We start from the raw sequence: 22,454 nt of genomic DNA on the forward strand, positions 1-22,454 counted from the left end.
AATGCAGAACAATGGAAATGTGGTTTGGGATGCAGGCGAGTGCAAACCTTCTCTTAGGAAGAATTAGTACACTACTAACTACACAATGTGAAAACAATACTAAAATATTTTTAAATACTCTTTGTGTTCATTTGTATTGTCATATAGGCTTTGAGATTCAGTAGTTCCAAACTTTTAATAGTAAATTGTTTATTTTTCTGTTGAGTGTCTAGGGAGCTGGAGAGCTTCTTAAAATGGAAGCGTCTGTAGAACCGTCATGCTCTAGACTTTCTAAAAATGTTCATTTGTTTCAAGCATGCAAGAGAAGTGATTGCTTAGTAGTTTAACTAAAGCTCATTATGAAAGACTATTCCTGCACCTTACTCAGTAGAATTTTGTTTGAACTTGCAGTGATTTGTTTTCCACTTTTCTAGTGAAGGGAGATGTTAGTTGGCTTACTTAATCCCAAGAAGCTGCATTCCACACTCTCTCAGAATTGCTTAAAACACGAGGTGAAATAGCACAGACTTGACAGACCTGTAAGCATTAAACATAGTGTTTATGGTGAATTGAATTCCTCTTTGCACCCAGGAGTTTTAAACAAGAGCTTAAGGAATTGTAGTGGAGCTTAAAGGATTGCCTCACATGTCTTAAATGATTGCATTGTTGATTGTAAATAAAAAATAGTTTTGATTTTTACAGTAAATGGGAAAATACATTTTGCCATCAAAAAGTCATTCACTCAGACAGCTTAAATAAACACATGTGTTGAGGTCTTCAGGAAGCTCAGTAGGTAGATTCTTTGCTGATATAGAGATATTAAAATGATAATGTTGTAGTAAAAATACTTGGGGTTTGTCTTCCTTCTAAAAAGTCACTGAAGAATTTCTTCCCTTCTATTTTTCCTGGAACTTTCATATTCACTTCTCTGATTGAACTCACCTCCACTAATTAAGCATGAACACATTGCTATTTTAATTAACTCTCTTACTCACAGGGTAAGTAAGAATTCTGTTTAATGTTCCGCAGTGGGAATCTACTTCCAACTTTTCTTCTCCCATTTGTATAGGCTTATCAGTGTTATTTCTCAAAGGTAGGGAATGTTATTAACTTCATTCTACAGGAACAGAAACATTCAGGATGAAATTTGTCCATGGCTTCACATTGATGAGGTGTTGCTCTGGGGATATGGTTTGCTGTTCTAATGGCAGTGGTTTGCTGATCCTCAGAGTTGAGTTTTCAGATGTGGATTGAAAACCTAATCAAGAATGGTTATTAAAATCTTACACAAATAGTTCAGAGAACTTCAGCATCAATAAAAAGCCCCCTCTTGATATGTCTAATAGTAATAAAGCCTGACAGCACACAGTCTTTTGATCATTATAGTGTTTGTGTGTCTTGTACAGTGCAGATTGAATGGCCAATACCATCAATGATAGGAGGGTCAAACACAGAATAGTTCCACAGAAAAAAATGCTCTAAAGCCTCTTTATAGCTGTTTAATTCTTGCTTAAACCAAGTAGTGATAAAAATGGGAAATTTCAGCATAGCCCTCTACTGAAAGAAAAAAGTGATAGCTGCCCCTTTTCTCACTAAGAGGATAAATGTCAAACTTTGGCGTGCCAGCATTGTTCAGAATGAGAATGCTCCTCTGCAGAATGGGAATATTTCTATCCATCTGCCCACCCATCATTTTGCCTCATGGAGCCTGGCTGGTGGGGTGGGGTTTAATTGTGATGATAATGCTGTATTGAGGACAGATTGCTCTGGGACCACAATCATTAGTTTTATTCAGCTGGCAAAGATCATTAGATGATGGCAGTTGTCAGTCATCACTGGCAGAGGCCAGCATTCGAGCCACTGCCCTAGCAGGGAGACACACTGGCTGCCTTTACTAGGCCTCCAGGAAATCAGACTTTTCTGGTTGTGTTTTTCAGTACTGTGCTAGCAGTGTCATGTAAGTGCATTTAATAGTCATTAGGTTTCCTAAGAAGGGGATTTGCTCTTAGGAAAAGTTATATACCCAGGTATATATCTGTCTGTGCCATAGGACAGTGTTTAAATTCAAACAAATGTCCAGAAGAGTAGCAACTATAGTAATTTATTTGTTAGTGAGGCTCATATTACTTGAAAATAAAATGTTGGGCATTCTGTTGATGGGTGTTTGCACATCTGTGTTATACATATGGGCAAGTTTAAAAAATGTTTTCTTTGGTTTTAACATGTAAATGTTTAATACTTAAATTTTTTAACCATTTTCTCAAGTTTAACTAATACAAATCTGTAATGCAAGTGGTGGATTTTTGAATATATCTCTCTTCTCACCAGCTCTTCCTGTTGATTTTGTTAAGTGTATAAACTCCCTGGATGGCCTTCACATTTCTCAGTTTCATGGTTTTATGAAAAGGCAAAAGGCTGTGAGAAGGGAGGCGCTAGTTCTGTTTTAGAGTCTGTCTTCTTCACTTCTGCTTTTGAAGCTTCTCTTCTTGAAATCACATAAAATCTGTGTAAGAACAATCTCAGAACTCATCTATTGGAGTCCCAGGAGATAGGATATTGGCTTTTCCTGCAAGAAGAGAGGAACCAACTTCTACTGCCCAACAGCTGTGCTGAACAGAAGAACCTGTAGCAGAGCTGCTGTAATAAACAACGGGCAAAGACTGGGGAAAGATGAAATTACCATGCCTGAATGTGTTTGGATGTGGTGGTGACATGGGCATGACTGAGCTGTCATGGGCACTATGGCAGGTCACTTTTGCCTGTACCAATTCCTGCCTGGTTTCTGTCTGCCTTGTGTTTAAAAGCCTTCACACTCCCTTGGCAGTCTGTCCCAGGTTCTCACTGAGTTTCCTATTAAAAAGCTTTTGCAGGGAACAGGGGGACACCACCTGAAGGTCTCGCCTGAATTCCCTTCTTGAGCTTGAAATACATTGCTTTGTGTCCCTCACTGCCATGGAAGGCAGTTGGTTCTCTTCAGGTTACAGCCAACTTCTGCAGGTTTAGAGACTGTCACTGTGTGTCCCTCAATTTTATTTTCCTTTAGACTAAAAACAATCAAAACAAAAGACAAATCTGCACTCTGTTCAGTTTCTCTAGTGGATTGTATTTCCTGGCCTCCTATCACTCTGCATCGTCTTCCTGGAATCTGTTTAGATGCTCAGCATATGGTATGCCATGGTTTCAGCTGAGCACAGCACTCCAGCTGAGCCTTTCCAAATGTGAGTGCAACAGGAGGGGTTACTTCATAACACATTGGGGGTGAGACTTTGGTTTATATGTCCTCATGCAGGGTGTGTTGGTTTGGAAAGACAGGAGTCTGCTAAGGAAGGCAGGAGCCTCCCCTGAAATTGAGAATGTAAACCCTCCCCACCCCTCCGAATTGCTATAATTTTAAATTAAGGGGCTCTCAGGCAAAGATATGGGAGCAGGAAATAACAGTTCTTTAATAGGGAAGAAATAAAAAGAATAAAATAAACAATACAGTCCACTGGAACAACACTGACAGAGTCAGAACCCAACCTGACACCCTGTGGGTCCGGGTGTTGGTGGCAGTCCGATTGAAAATGTGGCTGCAGTCCTCTGAAGTATCAGGTGTGGTTCTGTTGGAGCAAGGGGGTTCTGTAGAGAAGGATGTAGTCTTCCTCTGAAGATCCAGGAGGAAAAGGCAGCTGCTGTTCCTCTGGGGAATCTCGTGGAGACAAACTGAGTTGCAATTTCAGAATCTCAGAGTATATCGGGGTAGCAGTGCTTGGCTCCTCCCTCTGGGCAGAGCATCTCACAATGGGATGTTATAGTTCTTATCAGTCATGCACCGATATTCAATAGTCTGTTATCAGCAGAGGTCCCCTCCCGAGGAAGGTGTGAATGTGGTCATTCAAAGAGAGAGATAAGGCAAGCTGCTCACTTGACAAGGTAATCAGCCATACAGATGGTAATGGAAAACATCTTACATGCAATCTTCAACACAGGGTTTGCCTTTTCCCTAACAATTCATTGTTCAGGTTCAGTTTGGCATGTCTACATCTCCAAGTTACTTTTCTAAATTACTTTTTAGTGAATTGTTCACTGTTCTTTATGTGATTGCATCTGTCAGGTTATATAGCATGTTGTATTTCTGGCCTTGCCGGATTGCATTTTACTATTCCAGGTAGTTTTGGCTTCTCTTTGTTACTCCTTCCAAAAAGGACTCCCTTGTCCCCTCTGTTCTGCAGTGCCTCCATGTTTCCTGTTAGCAATTAAGCTTCACCACAACTCCATACTCCCATTTAAATACTTTACAGTGGATGCATCTCTCATTCTGAATAGTGTCTCTGTAAGCAGCTGGGGAGCTGTTTTCAGAATAGCAGTGGCTCTGGCAGAGCTGGGAGGTTTGGGTTTCAGAGTTGCAGGCCTCCGGGCACAGGCAGGTTCTTAACTGGTTTATGCAGTTATTTATTAGGTTTGGCATGCAACTGTTACAAAGAGGTTTAAGGAGGTAGGGCAGCTGGCAGGGAACAAATGAGAAGGTTGTTGCTCCTTTATTTGCTTGGTTATTGCAGGACTTAAGAGTTAATCATAGGCCACATTCAAGAGTGTGCTGGACAGCATGGAAATGCAGACCATGACAGGGCCCTTACCAACCACAGCTTCAAGCAGAACACAAAAATAAATTACATTTGGAAGATTGATAATGATAGCTATGCATTAACTACCTAAAGGAGACAAAACCAAATTAGAACTGCTAAAAAATGCAGATAAACTCTTGATGTATATACACACACATAATCACTGCAGCCCAATAAAATTATACTTGCTGTCTTCATGCAGGGTCAAAACTGCTTGGTGGATTAGGGTTTTTCTTGTTGTTAATTAACATTCATCATCATGGTGGAAAGCAGATTAACAGAGTTGAGAGTGGAAAACAACAATTTCAGATGTTGGTGAGATCTTACATAGACATATGGAAGATGAAAACCTCTGAAAAATTATTGAGTCTGTGTGGCCACTACTTGGAGCAGACTCTGCTATTGGAAGGGGAAAAGGGAAGCAAATTATAGCCAGTCTGGTAACCTAAAGTTACAGCTCTTGCATTCACTGTGAGCATGATTACCTTAGAAAAGGATGCATATTAACCAGGGTAATCATGTAATATTATGAGCAGTTCAGTTTATACTGGGAAAATAATTTCTGCTAAATATCAGTGAGGAGATTTTGGAGAACCTCTATTCAGTGTTAGATGGCACAATCACACCTCTTAGTAATGCACTGGTATTGCTGACCTCTTTGAAGGGCAGAGTCTCCATCTACTCCATTTATACCAAAGACAGAAAAAAATTGCACTAGTAACAATAAGGCAGAGCTTAAAAAGTTTAGTCAATGCTTTGTCAACAGATTTGGTGGGTTGTTTTTTCTTAAATTGGAATCACTGCTGAAAAGACAAGCTAAACATAAAGTGCTTTGATAAGTATCCAGAGATGCAAAGCTGCAAAATTGTGTAAGTGGAACAAATGAGAGGAATTGTTCTGCAGACCTCTCTTATTTGTTCTCAGTATAAGAACTGAAGTAGTAAAAACTTAAAAATCACGAAATCTTGGTGAATTCTGAAAAAACACTTTTTGAAGGAAAATAAAGGAAGATAATTCTTTTTCAGTTCACTTTCTACTCAAAAAACATTTAAATCACTCATTTTCTCTGGGCTTTTGTCTGCTTATGATGCAGCACAATTCATCAGTGTGCAATTTTATTAATGATAAGCTAGTTTGCATCTTCATTTAGCAGTTGATTTGATTTTATCAACACTGCTCAGAGGTACTGATAAAATATTATCTTCCCTTAGACTAATTATTTCTTCTCTGTCCTTGAGTCATCTCACAGCAGATTTATAGGACATGGGGAGCCTCTAAGAACTATTATTATTCACAGTAACTAGTGTTTCAACTGTGTAGATGAATGATATAAAGAAAGAGATGATTTCCTTAGTTCCAGCTTCTGTTCTCACAGACATGGAAAAATTGCTACATAAATTCTCCCTGACAACTCCCGGAACTGCTTGCTCTTCATCCAATTTGTCAATTATTTTGAAAGAACTACTGTACAGAGATCTCTGCTAACAGCTAAAAATAGTCTGAATGCAGAAAAGCTTCAAAGCATAATGCCTGAAATCACAGTCATATTTTACCAGTGAGGACATCCCTGACTTTTTCTGTCTGCTTGCTGGTGGTTTTTGAACTGATAGCACTTGTTCTAGTTGATCTGGTGTCATTAGAAATTTGATCTGTTGATTTATTGATAGTTGATTATTAGTTGTGGATTATGATACAAGTTTATTGGTTTTGCTGTCTTGTTCATGTTTTACCTAAGAAAGGAAAGATTCCTGCAAACTGTCATTAGTTTTAGGGCTTAAAAAAATGTTCCTCTTTTGTTATTTGTTTTTCTCTGTCCTGTTCCAAGAGTATTACAAGGGTGCTTCAGCACACTCCTTGGTGTTCCTGGTATGAAATCCCTTCAAAGTCTTAGTTTTGACATCTGTCTGGAAACTATACCATCAGTTGGAATTTTTGCTGGGTTGCTTTATATTCGACTTGGAATAATTTTTTCCCTAAGCATTGTTACAATAATGCATGAAAACTCATACTTCTCTTCTGCTTCTTGCTACTCAATAAGTGATTTTTCTTCATTGTACAAATGACTGCTACAAATCTGAAAACAATAGTACTGTCTCCACAGGAAGCTTGAAATCAATACCATCTGAACCTTAGAATTATTTTTTCTAAGTTAGCATCCCAGGTATTTTACAGGACTTTAGTTTTTCCTTGACCATTCTCAATGGATTTTCCCCCCTTCTCCTACCATTTTGGTTTTGGGTTTTTTTTTAATCATGTAGGGGTGCAAATGAGTGACTTTAAATTCAAGTTTATCTCAGAAAGTAAATTATATGTAGCTATAATTTGAGTGAGAAAATGCATATGGAACTGCTTCACAGTACTTTTAATGACCTGTTTATTTCAGTAAATACTTCAGAATAAATATTCACAGGAAAGTGCTTCGGAACTGATTTTGAAACATGCATTGTCTGGTGTATTAGATCTCTTTTCTTTCAAACCAAAAAGCATTGATGAATTTTTTAATATTCTACTAGCCACATGCAGAATTTTTGTAGGTGTTTAGTGATTTATAGCGCTTCTGATTTTGGATACCCAACTTGACATCAGTAGACATGGCCTGATTCTCTAAGGAAGAGAGAGCAGAGCCCTCTGAAATTGCCTGGCCATTGAAAGTCCTGAACAAAGCTTCTTGGCCGTGTAAGCAAATACATGGATCCTCTTGAGGCTTTGACACAAGCTGACACTTGACATCCCCATTTTCAAGATTGAATTTTCTCTGTGCAAGAATTTTTGGGTATGAACTTACAGGTGAAATTTGAGCACCTGAACAGTGTAGATGCCCCAACATTAGGGAGAAAACCCAACAGTAGTTGTATCATTTTCCTGAAGCTTGTGAACACTCAGCAGTGAGGCTATGTTGAGATGACCAAGAAGGTTTGAAGCAAGATGGAGTCAAAACCAGGGAAGATGAATCAGTTACTAATTCTAGTTGCTAGTTACTAGTGAATGTTAGGTAGTTAGCTAGTTACTAGCTAGTTTGAGTGAATGTATCTTTCTCATCTCTCAGCGTGTCAGATTGGCTGTGTGCATCTACCACATCATAAAACCACAAATAAGAATAGTTATTGTGAAGTAGCTTGCAAAAAGTAAGTTCTTCCTCTTGCTTACCCCATGGTAAGTTCCCTTTACATTTTTGTTCTTGGAGTGTTTCTCATTACAATTTGAACTGATTTCCAGCATGGTAAAAATGAATGGTGTTTATTTTCTAATGCCTACACACTACTGCAGTGAGTTGTCTCTTGTCAAAGCAGTTTCCTGAGTGAAGTAAAGCTTGATTTAATGAAAGAAAATGGACTAGCCAGCAGCTGTTATTTATGATTTTATTCATAATGGTGTGCTACTTCCATCAAGACACCCCTTTGTTTGTCTCATGCTATACTGCTTCACAGTAGTACATTTCCTGAATGCATAAACACAGAGGTAATTCAGAAAAGAGACTGTAACTTACAAAGGCCCCTGGGACATTTTTCTGTTTAACATGACTACAGTGTATATTTAAATGAAAAGGTAAATTTATCTGTCTCATATCTGTCTGTCTCTTCACTGTACACTAAGTCATCTTCAAGACAAATTGATGAAAGAAGAGGAATAACTGTACTTGGCAGATTTAAATTATTCTGCTGCAGGAAGCTCTGAGATTGCACTGAAGGGGCAGAGGATAAACAGAAAAGGCAAGAAGCCTCTCTCCAGAAGGTAGAAGGTGTGTGGGGATCTCATTGTATCCCATTTACAACTAATGCTTTATGTAAGGGGGATGATACCTTTTTACTTATTTAGAAAAGAGTGATTTAAAAGCAGTTTCTGCCATGCAAGTCTTGCAGGATTTCTCATCTTTCACCTGTATTTTTCTCTTGTCTTCCCCTGCATCCTCCCACCACCCTGTGAGATACCTCCCTGCAGTTAGTTAGGCAGCTGAACTTAGTAGCAAGGAGACATTTCCTGTAAAAGACCATCTCCTGGCACTTTGCCTCTGTCAGCATGAGTCTGCTTTTTGTGCCGGTGGGTGGGTGGGTGGTGAAACAATTTCTTCTGAGCAGTTTCTTGATTATTTTCATAGTGCATTTGCAAATGTCTGTGGTGGGTGTCCTTCTTTCTGGGTTTTACCTGCATGAATTTTTACTGTACTGAGTTACTTTGGCCTCTCTCCAGCTCAGTGTTAAGCAAGCTTTGCAACCCACACAGAATTGCTTTGAAGCTAATTTAAGAGGCTTAAAGAAGATTGATGAGGATTCCCCTCTGAAGAAAGGAAACCTCAGATCCTGTAGATTTGCTCTGTAGTGGTAACAGTTCTCTGTTATTTTTCCTGACTTCTGATTCATGTTCTATATAAGAATACAAAAACTGGTGTTTAGTAAGAGCTGTTCTTACGTGTGGCCATTGGCTGGCTGCCAGAGCGTGTGGCCATGCCCCTGCTGCAATAAATGGGGAGTTTTGCTTGTGATGTACTGTGATCTTTAACCCCAGACTAGTGTCTGTTTTGTAAGATCAGAGGTGATGAGGGATGGAATGGGCTATGGACAGATGCTGGGGAAGGCAGCACATGATTCTGCTTGAATCAGTGAGTTTTCTGCCCTGGCATCTCAGGAGAGGATTTCTCCCTGCCTGCCAGCACTGCCTGTTCAGACTTGCTTGTGTGAGGGCAGGGTCTTTGTGACTTGCCTTCCTGAAGCACCCAGTGTTAGGACTTGTCAGTGGGAGATGTTGCTATCTGGCATTGTTCTGGCACTGTTATCTCTGTACCTAAACATAGGTTTGAAAACTTTGGTGCCACCATCTGTGAAGGAAGGCTTTCTCTAGGGACTATTCCTTTAAGTTTACTGTTCCAGTCACCTTTCAAAGATACTGGTGTGGGATTTTTAAAACAGTGAACATTTAACAAAGCATATGTGACATTTGGCAAAATGTGAGCAAAGTTATGTGATTTACTGTGAATTCCTTATACTTTTCTTCCCCAAGTCTCAAAACACAAATGGTGTGTGATGAGAAATCTTCACTTAACAAGGGGAATACTTTATGCGAAGCTCAGTTCCAAGTAGTCATTCCCTGTAGCCCCTGTGCCAGGGGTTGCTGGGACTGAACAGTGTGTTTTGCCTCCCCAGTGCTGTCTGTAACTTTGTGGTGGCTGCAGCAGTGTGTGAGGGCAGCTGCTCTTACCTAGAAGTAGAAAAACTTGCTAAATCCCACAAAACTGCCAAATCCTGTGTTTGTTTCAAATGAAAAGGAATTATCTCAGAAAAACTGTATAGGACATACTGGAAAAATTATTTTAAAGGCATTGTTGTAGTGTTAATAAACCTAAATTATTGAACATGATTTTTTAATAAGGAACATTCCAGCTTGATTTATATGCCATTTTAGTTGCTCTTTGTAAAATATTTTGGCATTTCACACAAAGGATGTCAGTTAATGACAAGTGTGATTCTTACCTGGTTTTGATCAAGCACACACAGACATGGAAACAATTGCTCTTTCTGGTATGTAATACCTAATCTTGAAAGAGAATTTGGGAGAGATACTATTAGAATAACTATTGGCTTCCTATGAATAATTAGCCTGCTATGACTTAGGGGGTGTTTTCAAGTCTCAGAAATTAAAGTTTCTAGTCATGTATAAAATTCATGTTTTGTCTACAGGACATAGCTCTTTCTTGACAAGACAAATTAATCACTTTTTGACTGGATTTTAATGCTTTACCATTAATGAGCAAGTCAGGCAAATTATAAAAGATTTGTGAACATTCAGATACTGTTAACAGTTCAAAAAATATATACATTAGACCCAAATGGACAAGAGTATTTTGGATATGTGTTTTACAGCTGCATTTCAAAACCTGTGTTAAATCTTACCTTAGAAGGTGAATTTTAAATGTGTAAAGGTTTGGGGTTGGTTTTTGTGTAGAAGGATTTTAGGTTTTGTAAAAGCAACATGAGTTCAGGTGCACTTTTCTTGCCCAAACAATTATAATTACATACATCTTTTAATCTCTCCATTATATTAACACATAAAATAGTTCTGAAAGGGAGAAAATGTAAAACTAAATACTCAGAAGTTGCTGAGGTTTTTAATTTTTAAAAATTGGAATTTCTATTCAATGTCAGTAATTTTAGGTATTTTTAGTTATGTGGCGCAATGTGAGTATGCAGACAGATTAGTTTTATTTCTTTATTGGGATGATTGTGTCAATTTCTTTAATATTCTAAGGTACTGATTTCATATTTACAAGAGAAGTGCATATTGGATGATTGCCGAAATTATTTTTACTTCTGTATCAATGTCTGGCTATGTTATTTCTGTAGATAAATGAAAGAAAAACTTCATCTACAGCCTTTGTTTTTCAGACCTTTTGGTTTTCTAAAATACTTAGTTTTGCCTCTTGGTGACTTGAGATGGAGAGGATGCTTCTTGTCATTGCAGAGGCAGAGGTAGATAAATATAGAACCTTTCTGAATTTAGGTCTGTGTCTACAATGCCTGCTGATAGTTCCCCTCTTTCCTGAGTGGAGATTCACCTAATATAAATACTACACATTTAAAGCAGATGATAACTAAGAGGACAAAGACCTTCCCAGGAATGAATGTATTGAACATTTTTATCCTGCTTAACCCCTAAGTAAATGTACAAGCCAGAGCACAGAGCTATTAACTGCGTTTGCTTGTAAAACTTACTCTGCAAACTGTCTTTGACTAAACATCCATTGTCTTTTTCTGGTGAAAATGAAGTCTAAATTGCTTTCAAATGCTAAGTTTAAAAATCAAAAGAAAGTAACACGCCACTCTATAAATACATATGTATGCATTAAAGAAGAATGATTAAGCTTGGGCTCTGTTTCGCTTATGTAGCTTAATTTTGATGTAACTTGTAGCAATGAGTAACTGTGCAAACAGTGTTGCTTTTTCCTTCCATCACAATAAGTAGACTAGAAGCTATAAATGTATACTTCAGGCTCTGCCATCTGAATTGAAAGTGTTTCTGGCCCTGAGACCCCACTGCCATGTGGCACCGGGACATTGGAGTGAGACTGATAGTTACAGCTATTCAAGGGCTGCTCTGCTGCTCCAGCACTGTGGTCCTAGAATAGCACCAAGGGCTGCACACAGCAGGAGTGCCCTGTCAACCACACAGCATTGCTCTTGCATTCCTAAAGGCTGAAGATACTTATTTTTAGCATGTCCCTCTTTGAATGGTGAGTTTCAGCATTCATAATAGTATTTCTGAAGTGTTTTTCTCCATCGTTTTCCCTTCAAATTAATTTTCCTAACTTGTCCTCTTCTTATATATGCTGACCTTAGTGCCTTGAGACGTTATTGGAAATCATATGAACAATGAGTAATAGAATGTAAATGGCACAAGTGGATCTCTCCTATCTGTGATAACACAGGAAAAGGTAGTACCCTTTTATGAGCATTTAGCACTGTAAAAGCTGACAGGATCTAAAGTTAGGCATGAAACACTGTCTTGGGAAATTCTTTTTAGGGCTTGCCCTTTGCAGTTTACCTTAATCTTTGAGATAGAACCACGTCCCTTTATTGGTTACATGAATAAATGATTGGACTTGCTTCAGAGATAACAGCTAATTTAAAGGTGAGATTGAATCAGTTGTTGAAAATAATCTATTTGGAGAAGCTTAAATGGCTTCACATATGTTAGTGTCTCACTGAATTGATTTCTACCCCCTCTCTCGTGTGTTCTTGGAGGGAGAGGTAAGAATTATTTTAGCAAAGATAGTACTGAAAACACTTAAATTGCAAATTTAAGCAATGACATGCAGCTTGACATGCGTCTTTTTTTCTGTTGAGATTTCATTTAATGGTATGTTATTTTATCTTAACTGATGACAATAAAAGCTCTACAGAAGTCAGTTTTCAGGGAGTTGTTATATAAAAGATAAAGTCCTCATTCAGATACCAGCAGTAAGGTTAGTGGCATACTTTAATCATCAGGAAAGGACTGGCCAACTGCAGTAAGTTTCTGGAAATATGGAAAGGCCGCGTGCTTGCTTCCTGAGAATTTCCAGCAACAGCTGGAGTTGGCAGATGACGTTTTAGGGAAGAGTCTCTGGAAATCCTCATCATCAGCCTCAGTAGTTCTCCTGTTCATCAGTTATTTTACTCATTTATAGTAACTATTTAAAGTAAAAATCCATTATACTCTACTGTTCTGACAAGCACTTGGTCAGTTAAGATACAGTTATGGCAGTTGGAAACAGTGATTTTATCTGTGTAGAAACACCCTTAGGCTTTTGGGTCTTTTGTTGGGTTTCTTTCATCTGCTGTGGGCACTGTGAAATACTGAATTCTTATCTGTAATATGTCTTGAGGTTTTGGTAAAGCCTTTGGAGGTAGATGTGATTTCATTTGCAATTTCTCATATTTCTTTAGCAATGATTAAACTAAAATTAAATGTGATTACTTAGTTTTCTGCCATGTGGATTTACATGTTTCACATTACAGGCAATGCTCAGAATAAATGCATTGCATAGGTTCATATTACTGATGAGGTTCATATGCTGTAAAAATAGAACCTGTTGATCATGTGCTCTACAAATCACTGTAGGACTATTTCCTTTAAAAGCAGAGATTGTAAACATGCAACCAAATCATAAGACTGTGTCATTCTTCATTTACTACATTTTTGTTCTAATTAGAGTCGAAGCTGCAGCGATGTTAAAGCAAGGCAGTGAAAAGGAATCAGCCAGAATTTTAGGACAAGCAATAAACTGCATTCACAGCCACGTGTTTTTCTTGATTGGCAAAATATAACACAGTGGATCCCAAATTAGACTATGCAGGCAGAGACATGCATCAAAACAAGAAGATGTGGGAACTGTGTTAAACAATTGCTGTCTATGTTTGTGTACGTGGAGTTCAGCTTTCAACCTCACACAGTGCTGTGGCAGCAATCGAAAGATGTATGAAAGCATGTGCTATAATGATACTTTGTGTTTCAGGAGCTGGTTTCCTTTCAAGAAGAAAGCCAGTGAGCAGTTCAGTTGTATTATTTGATGGACTGGGGATTCTGCAAGGTTCTAGTTGCCTAGTAATGTCTGAAAATGCACCAAAGTGTTACAAAAGTTTCTGTCATGGCTCGTGTTACCACCCTGATGAGGTTGAAGTGTCTCTGAGACAGCCTGAAAGACTGGGCAATGCTTAGTCCACTTTTGCTGGATACAGACTTGCCTTGGTAAATTCATCTGTGCAGGAAATCTGGTTTTAGTTCTATTTGTTCTCTGTGCCAGCTCCTTTCACATGTGATGGACCATGCAGCCCTTGTGTTTTGACAGTCTTCCCTTGAAGAGACCTGTATTCTTTTTGTAACATTTTCTTAAACCCTCTTGTGTGTAGAATTGAAGGATAAGATACCTAAAGGTGATACCATCATACCCTTTGTATTGTCTCTTTTTGATACAATTTCCAGAGCTGCTAAGCAACCAAGCAGGTGATGCCCAGTACTGAACCTGACCCGGGCAATTAGTGCAAGTTGCTCAGAAGGTTTTACCCTCAGACCCCATAGAAATGGTCACTTCTGCTTCTTGTTGACAGCACTTGTGTAGTTACAGCACTAAGAGCATTTTGTATTTCTTTTTCTCTTGTCTTAGGTTTTCTACCCTAGCAAAGATGGCACTAAGATCCCAATGTTTATTATTCACAAGAAAGGAATTAAATTAGATGGTTCTCATCCTGCCTTCTTGTATGGATATGGAGGCTTCAACATATCGATTACACCAAGCTACAGGTAAGCAGGGTGATTCACACCTTCTGAAGTATCTGGTATTAGCAGCTGTCACCCTGATTTTGACAGGATGCATTTCAGGTTCCTAAGAAGCAAAATAAGGGCTGCCCAGGCATCATTTGTCTGCTTTGTTAGTTCAGAATTCGAGGATTTTACCCAGGCTCACAGAAGAAATTATGTCAGAGCAGGGAAGTGCTCTGCTCTCCTGTGGTTTACAGCAGTCACCCTGCCCTTGGGATTACACCTTAACCTCTTCTTGCTCTGTCACTGAGTTCAACAGAAAAACATGGACAAAGATATTAAGGAAATATTTGAGCCCATTGCTGAACTAATACCATAGGAAATTTTCTTTATTCCAAGTGAAACAATTACCTATGTCTAAATATTATAGAACATCAAATGTTTGACTAACTTAATGTAAATAATTAAAATTTGGCTGCATTTTCATACTATACTTTTGAGATTACATCGGAAAAAAAATCCTTCTGTGGCCCATATGATCAGGAAAGAGGACTGTGTCTTGAGACACAAATGATACTGTCCTCTCAAATGCAAAGCAATACATTGTAAACCAAAAATGCTGTGTTCAGATCAGGCTTTGTAGCTCTCAAAAGCCATAAGCTTTATTGCATAGATGATCTCTCTAAAGAAAAGGCTTATTTCTTAAGCAAGGTAATTTGAATAGACTTGCCAAGAGGCAGTGCTTGAATACCTAAGAAATGCTTCTAGGTGAGGCAGAGGAAAGCAGAAATGGAAAGGGCTGAATAGAGAACAGTTTTTCAGGAAGCAGAAGAGCAGCTCACTACAGAAAAATAATCTATTATAAAACAGTCCTATCAAGTTTAGGTGCTACCAGTCTTGCTTCAGAGTTAGCACATTTCAAGAAATCCTGTATAGTGCTTGCCTTTCTTATTTGCTGTGATTGTATTTCTGAATAGCATTTACAGTTTCTTGTCCTTTTTAGCAAACACCTTGTCTAACAATGGACCTCCCATCTTGTACTCCGTGATTATTTGTAAGCTTTTTATCTGCCTTATAAAGCTACACTTCTAATTTCCTCTGGTTCTTGAGAGACACAATTATATAACTAGCATAGTTTCAAAATTCTTTTTTACTTAGGTTTAAACACTGATTTATTATAGTTTATTGTAGATGCTGAGAACTGTTATAAAACTTACCATGTTTTCATTTTTAAAGAATGTAAAATGAATATTACATATCTATTGATTTAAGGTAAAATTTCACATACTGCAGAGCTGGTTGCTGGCAGAAGGAGAAGGTATTTTACAGTACCTACTTCCACCTCCCATCCATTGGCCCTAGTGCTTGCTGGAGCCTTTGCTAAGCTGATTTACCTCGCCAGAATGACAGAAAACTATCCCAGCAAAACGGAGTGGGTGGGTTTCTGCCATTTTGGCAAGCTAAAAATTGATTCTTGTAGGAGTCCAGCAAACAGCAGCAAAAGGGTGCAGCTGACATTTAGAAGACAGGAAGATGGGAGGTAGGAGCAGTGACCTATATTTTCCTGAACCCTGTGAAACCTTCATTATACAGTTCATAAATTAAGAATATGACTCTGTAACAGTCCCTTAAAAGTAAATGCTCAGAGAACTATCAGTGACCTCCAGATCAAAATATATTATCCCACTGCCAATGTAAATAAAACATGATTGGCCACACCTCCCTCCTTACTCTCTCCCTGTAATATCAAGATAAGATTTCTCAGCTTTCTCTTTCTAAAAGAAAAAAAAAAAAGAAAAGCCAAAGCCTTCAAATACATGTTTATGACTAATAACTTGAGAATTGAGTACTTGGTGAGGAAATGTGTCCCAAAAGTAGGCAGGCAAAATCAGGGAAAGGAAATTGTAAGAGGGAATTTATGTCAGAAGGGCAGGATGTCCAGTTCACCCTTTACCTGGCAGATTCCACTCATGTTTTACTCCATCTCTGTTACTACATTCTGCAGTACTGCACAAGGAGTTCCCAAATCCAGGTGCTGTTCCATCCACAGCCCAACACCATGATCGGGTGGTGGGTTTTTTTGGTTTGGGTTTTTGTTTGGTTGTTGTTGTTGGTGGTGGTGGTGGTGGTGGTGGTTGGTTGGTTGGTTGGTTGGTTTTTGTTTTATTTTATGACCACAGGCATGAGTGCTAGAAAGCAGCCACAGGATGGCCAAGGTTGAGGCTTGCTACATCACTCACCTGATTCTGAGCCGAGATGTAGCCATGGAAATGTAACCAGTAGGAATCAGCTTGCCTTAAAAAAAAACAAACAAAAAATTCCTAGGCTTTTTTACTTAAACTTAAGACTCTTAAAGCTTTCCACAAAGCATTCCATCTTCTCCTTTCCAGTGTTTCAATTCTGTCCTGTATGTCTTCCAGCCTGTACAGTATTTTCTTACTGGTATTTCACACCCATTAGTGTGAACAAGCTCTCTAGTTTGGGGAACTTATTTCTGTTTAATTCACAAGCTGATGTTCCTTTTCATATCAAAAATGAAAAGAAATCTTTTTCACTGAAAGCAATAGAAACAAAGCAACAGGCTACAGGATCCAGAAATAACAGCAAGAATGATAGGCCAAAGTCATTAAGTCAGTTACAGTAGTGGTGTATTTTTGAATGCAAGCATGCATTTTTCATATGCTTTTCTGGACTGGGGAGCTTAATTTGGTGGCATTTTGAGATGGTGCTTGCTAGAGCACTGTCATTAATTATACAGCCCACATAGAAAGTGCAAGTGAAGGCTGATGGAGCTGATACCAGTGGCTTGGCAGAGCTGCTGGGGAAATGCCATCACAAACCCACCACTGATGCCTCAGATTTGGCTAACTACACTGTAGGAACCAAGATGTTTCCCTTCACTGTTGTGTGTGTGCCTGCGTGGGTACAGGAGAAGCAATTTCTAAGTCATCCTGGAATATGGCTGGTTGTGTAGCAGGCTGTGAAATTGCTTGTCACTGCCAGGATGTTCCCAGCCTTTAAGCAAAGAGAGACTGTGAGCCTGGAGAAAGGTCAGGCAAGAGAGCAGCCCTCAGTGCAGAGTGGAGGATTACTCCTTTTGCTTATTCTGTTACTGCCCTCTTCAACTCCACAAAAGCTTAAAAAGCAACCAAGTCCAGTGGCTCAGGACTTCTTCCCCATCACCCATGCGCTAGCCTGCATTTTTCTGTCAACTCTAATACCTCACAGCAGATCAGTAATTCTGGGGAGGTGTTCTTGGACTGTGAAGTACAGCTCCTCATATTGTTCTCTACTGTAAAAAACAATATCTGATTTATTATTTCTTGTTTTATGCTCCTAAAGAGCGATTAGAGGGTCTGGAAGGAGCTCTCCATGGTGGGAACCATCTTCTGATCCCTCCACTGACTCCATCTTGACCCTGTTGCCCTTTCCTTTACCCTGCTTCCAGGAGAGAAGGAAGAACAGGGACAATGAGCAAAAGGCTACAGAGACTGTCGGGAAGAGCAGGGAGCCAGACTTTGTTTTGCAGAATGAGACATTTCATAGCCATGCAGGTTGACTGGGCAGTTTGCTGTGACTCAGACACCAAGCTGACTTGAAATCAAATCTGGAGGCAAGAATCCACCTGGAAAAACACAGCAGGCAGTAATAGGGTTGTGTGTGAAACTTGAGCTTTGTGCTGTCTAATTACTTGGCATTTTCACTTTTTAAAAAATAATAAGTTTGGATTTTATACTTATAAAACCTCGTTCCTTGAACCTAAAGTTCAAGAGAAAAACTTTGAGAAGGTTTGTTACAAATACTCAAAATATTGGTCAAGTTAGGGTCCTGACTCACCATGATCCTTCAGATGGGCACAGTTTCTTTCAGCAGATGGAAGAGGTGGACTCTGTTGTGGAATATCTTATTTTTTAAAGTATTCTCAGGCAGTATGTTTGGGAAGCAAGCTCTTACCTTACCTGTAATTCTTACTTGCTACTTCTGGTTATTAGGGAATCAAGTAAATTTGGATCAAGAGGTCCAAAGTTTGAGGTAGACAGGGAAAAGGAGTGCAGACTGTTTTGGAAGGTTTTGTGACTCTACATACCAAAAATTAAGAAGCCACAGTCTCATGAGGCAACCTCCTGTCAGGTTACTCCACATTAACTATGTAGTAACCTGTTGAAATTAAGAGTCCTGGAGTTTGACAGAGTGATAATACTCTCTGACCTGTGCACAATGTGGTTATAGAATATCAATCTTGCATTTAAACAGCATGTCACAGCAATCTAAGGAAAGTGAAATTCGCAGTGATGGTCTTAAGAATTCATTGTACAGAAGCTGAGATAATTCATGGCTCCTGAGCCATCTGATAACCAACCTAGGTGGAAGCTTTTCCTTTGATGGTTATGAAAATGCAGAAATCTCTTACCAGTTATCCTTGTGCTTTCCTTTTTATTTCCTTACTCCTTGATATATACTCTCAAGAACATGTGCCAGTACATAAGTAATTGCTTTGGGAGGTATGAAAACTTCACCTGTTGTGATACTACATCCACAGGAGACACACTGTAAGACTGCCATTTTTCAAACCATTTCTGATAAACAGCAGTGGGACTTAAAGGTAAAAAGACACAGCCCTTGCCCTTGTGGTTGAACAAATTTATTTTCTGTAGACAGTGGTTTCTGGGTGAGCAAAGAATTTAGGTAAATAAGAAATTTAAACATACTAGAGGGGAAAAAAAAAGAATTGTTTTTTTACTTGTCTCCTTTGCTTATGTGTGGTTGGCCTTCTGCAGCTTCGGCGATGTTAAGCTACTGCCTCAACAGATCAACAATTAACATTTTTTAATTGTTAAATATAATTTGATTACTTCAGTCCATTTAAAAAAAAAGATAGTAATATATTTGATGCTTTTGCAATTTGACATTTTAAAACAATATGCTATTTTTGCTTTCAGACAGTTTCAGGAGATAGTAGGGGAGGCAGAACCTATAATTTTATGTTATACTATTTGTCTTGTATTTAGCAATGTAAGAAGAAAATGAGTAAGAATGGGATTGGCCAGCTGCTGACTTGACTGCTGACCATGGCACAAAAGAATGGTAGATACAGAATTTTTCTTTGCAAACACAGTATTGCAAAGGTCCAAAAGAAGTAAATTAAGCAGAAGTTAGGTTGAATATACTTGCTCATAAACAAAAATCAAGTGCTGATCTTAAGTCTTAATTCTTTAATTTCTTCCTTTGGGCTAAATCTTCCTTTCCTCTCTGTAGAAGTGGAAGTCCCATAAAAGAGGAACAATTCAGAAAGCTATGGAGGTCCAGTGGTATTGCATAACTGTAGTCTAGACTAGACTAGACTAGACTGCAGGCTTTGAAGATAATTTTTGTAAATGGTGACACATTCTGAGTGGTCATCTGTTAGGCCAAACCACTGGCCACTCTCCTGTGAAGAGCAGAACTAAGGGAGGAAGAACAGACCAGCACTGGTTCCTTCCTCTCCTAAAGCTGCTGGGAGTTTCATTTCCATGGATAACCATCAGAAAAGCCTGACTACTCAGGTACGCCATCAAGAGGGACTTAATTCACAATTTCATCATTGACTTCAGGAGAGATCTTTCCCTCAAAGTATTTTTGCAGAAGTGGTAGGTGTATAAAAATTGGAAAATAAAAATAATCCTCTTATCTGTTTGCTTTTTCAGCGTGTCAAGACTTATTTTTGTGCGACACCTGGGAGGAGTTCTGGCAGTGGCGAACATCAGGGGCGGGGGCGAATATGGAGAGACCTGGCACAAAGGTAAGTCAGTCAAAGCACAGGAACAAAACTGCAGGCTTAGTAATGAAAATTGCAACATTTTCTGTTCACTCCTTCTCCTGTGCTCACGTCTCCTTTTGCATTTTACTTATTCTGCACAAAAGTAGATCTTTTTCCATACTTACATGTTAGATCTGTACGTTGTCCAGTGTTAATTTGATGGTTTTCATTAGATTATTTTCATTTTTGCAGCCTACTTAAAAACAGTTTTGTATAAAGACAGTATTTTCCAACAAAATCATTGAGGTTTTTTAAGCAATGTCAAGTTCCCTGGAGTTAAACACAGGAAAATGCAGCTATTTATATTGAATTGATCTTACAAAAAATGTCTGCCTATTGCAAAAGACCTGGCTTGCTTTCACTTACCTCTTTCATTATTGCAGGTTCCCAATTCTAAATCCCCAAGACAGCAACACTGACACACACACAAAAAAGTTTGCAGAACTTTATGGAAGGTGTGAACTCTTAGAGTTCAGAGTATAAACTCTTCTGTATTGTTTTTGCATAATTTATGAATAGACCTTTTTTTTTAAAAATAATTTATGAATATGACTGGAAAAATGTCTTCACCAAAAGGATTTTCAAGCAGTAGAACCGGCTGCCCATGGAAGTTGTTCAGTCACCGTCCCTGGAGGTATTTAAAAGACACATAGATGTGTCTTAGGGACATGGCAGTGCTGAGTTAACAGTTGAACTTGATGATCTTAAATGTCTTTTCCAACTTAAATGGTTCTGTGATTCTGTGATTGAAGTTCATATGAAAACCATCAGCTCCAGAAGTGCATTCACATCATCCTCTCTGAACTCTTGGGTGATCCAGCTGGTAGGCAATCATTTGACCTTTTAGGGTTTTCTTTAATCTGACTGTCATGCCACAGGGCAACTCAGTCAAACACTGAAAAGCTGTCAATCTCTTTTCCCCTTTTCTGAACACTTTTGATGTATTTCAGTCCATGTTTTTCCCATCTTGTCTTAATCATTTAATTGTCTTTGTCCACTTGCCTTATTGTTGACTGTCCACATTCCTCCACCAGGGGAAAAAGCTTGGAAAAGTCCTTCTCATCTCAGGAACATACCTATCCTTATTTAATGGTGACACTTCACTCATATTCCAAGAATCTGGTGCATAAGTTGCTGGGAATGTTGTCAGCAAGGCAAATGTACCAAAACAATGGTGCTTATGATCTAGCAATTTGCCATGGCAGTGAGCCATAATATCTTTTTATCAGACAAAATGGTATTTCCAGATCATTGCATCTTGATTTTACTATTTCATCTGTGGTAACTATTTGTCTGGGTCATTTCCTCACAATTGAGTTAATTATGTAATAGTTTCATAAATAGAAGCTGTTTGTGCTTGCAGATACAGGATATTATTGCTAAAGATGAAGTATCCTTCATTAATTTTAATTTGGAGATTGATTTGTAGTAGATTTTAATAAAATTTATTTTAATATGATAATGCTTCTTTGATGCACCTATTTCCTGCTTGATTTTGACCCAAGTCTTTTATTGCAGTTTGAAATAAAATATGTATCTGTTCTTTTTTAATTCCAGAAGCAATTACAGAAGGTTTTTTTGCTTAGGTTTAATTTTATAAACAGGATTCTGACCTTACACCAGCCTGGTGTTTTGAGCAAGGAGTAGGATTTATTTTGCCTTTATTGCCACATACTTAAAGACTTTTTTTGTTGTCCCAGTATGTCTGTCTTCAACGGTCTTGGTAATACAAGAATGATGTGTATTTGTTAAAAAAAAAAAAACAACAACAAAAACCACAAAAACTTACAAATGTACTGCTTCCAATTCTACCAGATGTTTATGACTAAGTGTCAGACTTACCTTGCTAAACTTCTGTGACGCAGAAACAAAGATTTTACAAAATTATTGGTTTTTTAAATGGTTTTACAAAACCATTGTAAACTGGTTGTCTAAGGATCACTTGATGGAGAATGGAGATAAAGAGACATCTCAAGACTGTAGCTCTAACTTAATTTAGGGTAAAATTAATTGTCCTGAAGGTTCCTGGACCATAGGGGGAACCTTAGGTAATAAGCTTGGAATAAACATGCAGCTTTTAAAGAAAGCAGAAGAAACTGGACTTCCATTTCTGCATCCTATAAGCCCCACTTGCCTGGCTGGGCCACTGCCTTTGCTACAGGAATGCAAGGATTTTCTTCCTAGTTCCCTTTTCTTACTAGCATTTAATTGGCTGAGATTACCATGGTCTTTAGGTATGGTAATGTTTGAGGAGGATCTAGTTTTAGTCTCTTGCCAAACAAGCAAGATTTGGACAACTGTGCGTTCTCTAAGCTGATACTCTTCTATTAAAATAATTCAAAGAT

General features: G+C 38.5%; 1 protein-coding gene across 1 annotated transcript in view; it reads left to right on the plus strand.

Annotated features, from left to right (window-relative positions):
* Positions 1 to 22,454, plus strand: part of PREP (prolyl endopeptidase) — an 86,756-nt gene that overhangs the window by 57,130 nt on the left and 7,172 nt on the right. Inside the window, exons 11-12 of the mRNA XM_031061583.1 lie at positions 14,218 to 14,354; positions 19,997 to 20,091. Of these exons, the coding sequence (XP_030917443.1) occupies positions 14,218 to 14,354; positions 19,997 to 20,091 (232 nt within the window). The remainder of the gene's footprint in view (positions 1 to 14,217; positions 14,355 to 19,996; positions 20,092 to 22,454) is intronic.

This window comes from Geospiza fortis, unplaced genomic scaffold (genome assembly GCF_000277835.1).
Source record: "Geospiza fortis unplaced genomic scaffold, GeoFor_1.0 scaffold486, whole genome shotgun sequence".
NCBI lineage: Eukaryota > Metazoa > Chordata > Aves > Passeriformes > Thraupidae > Geospiza > Geospiza fortis.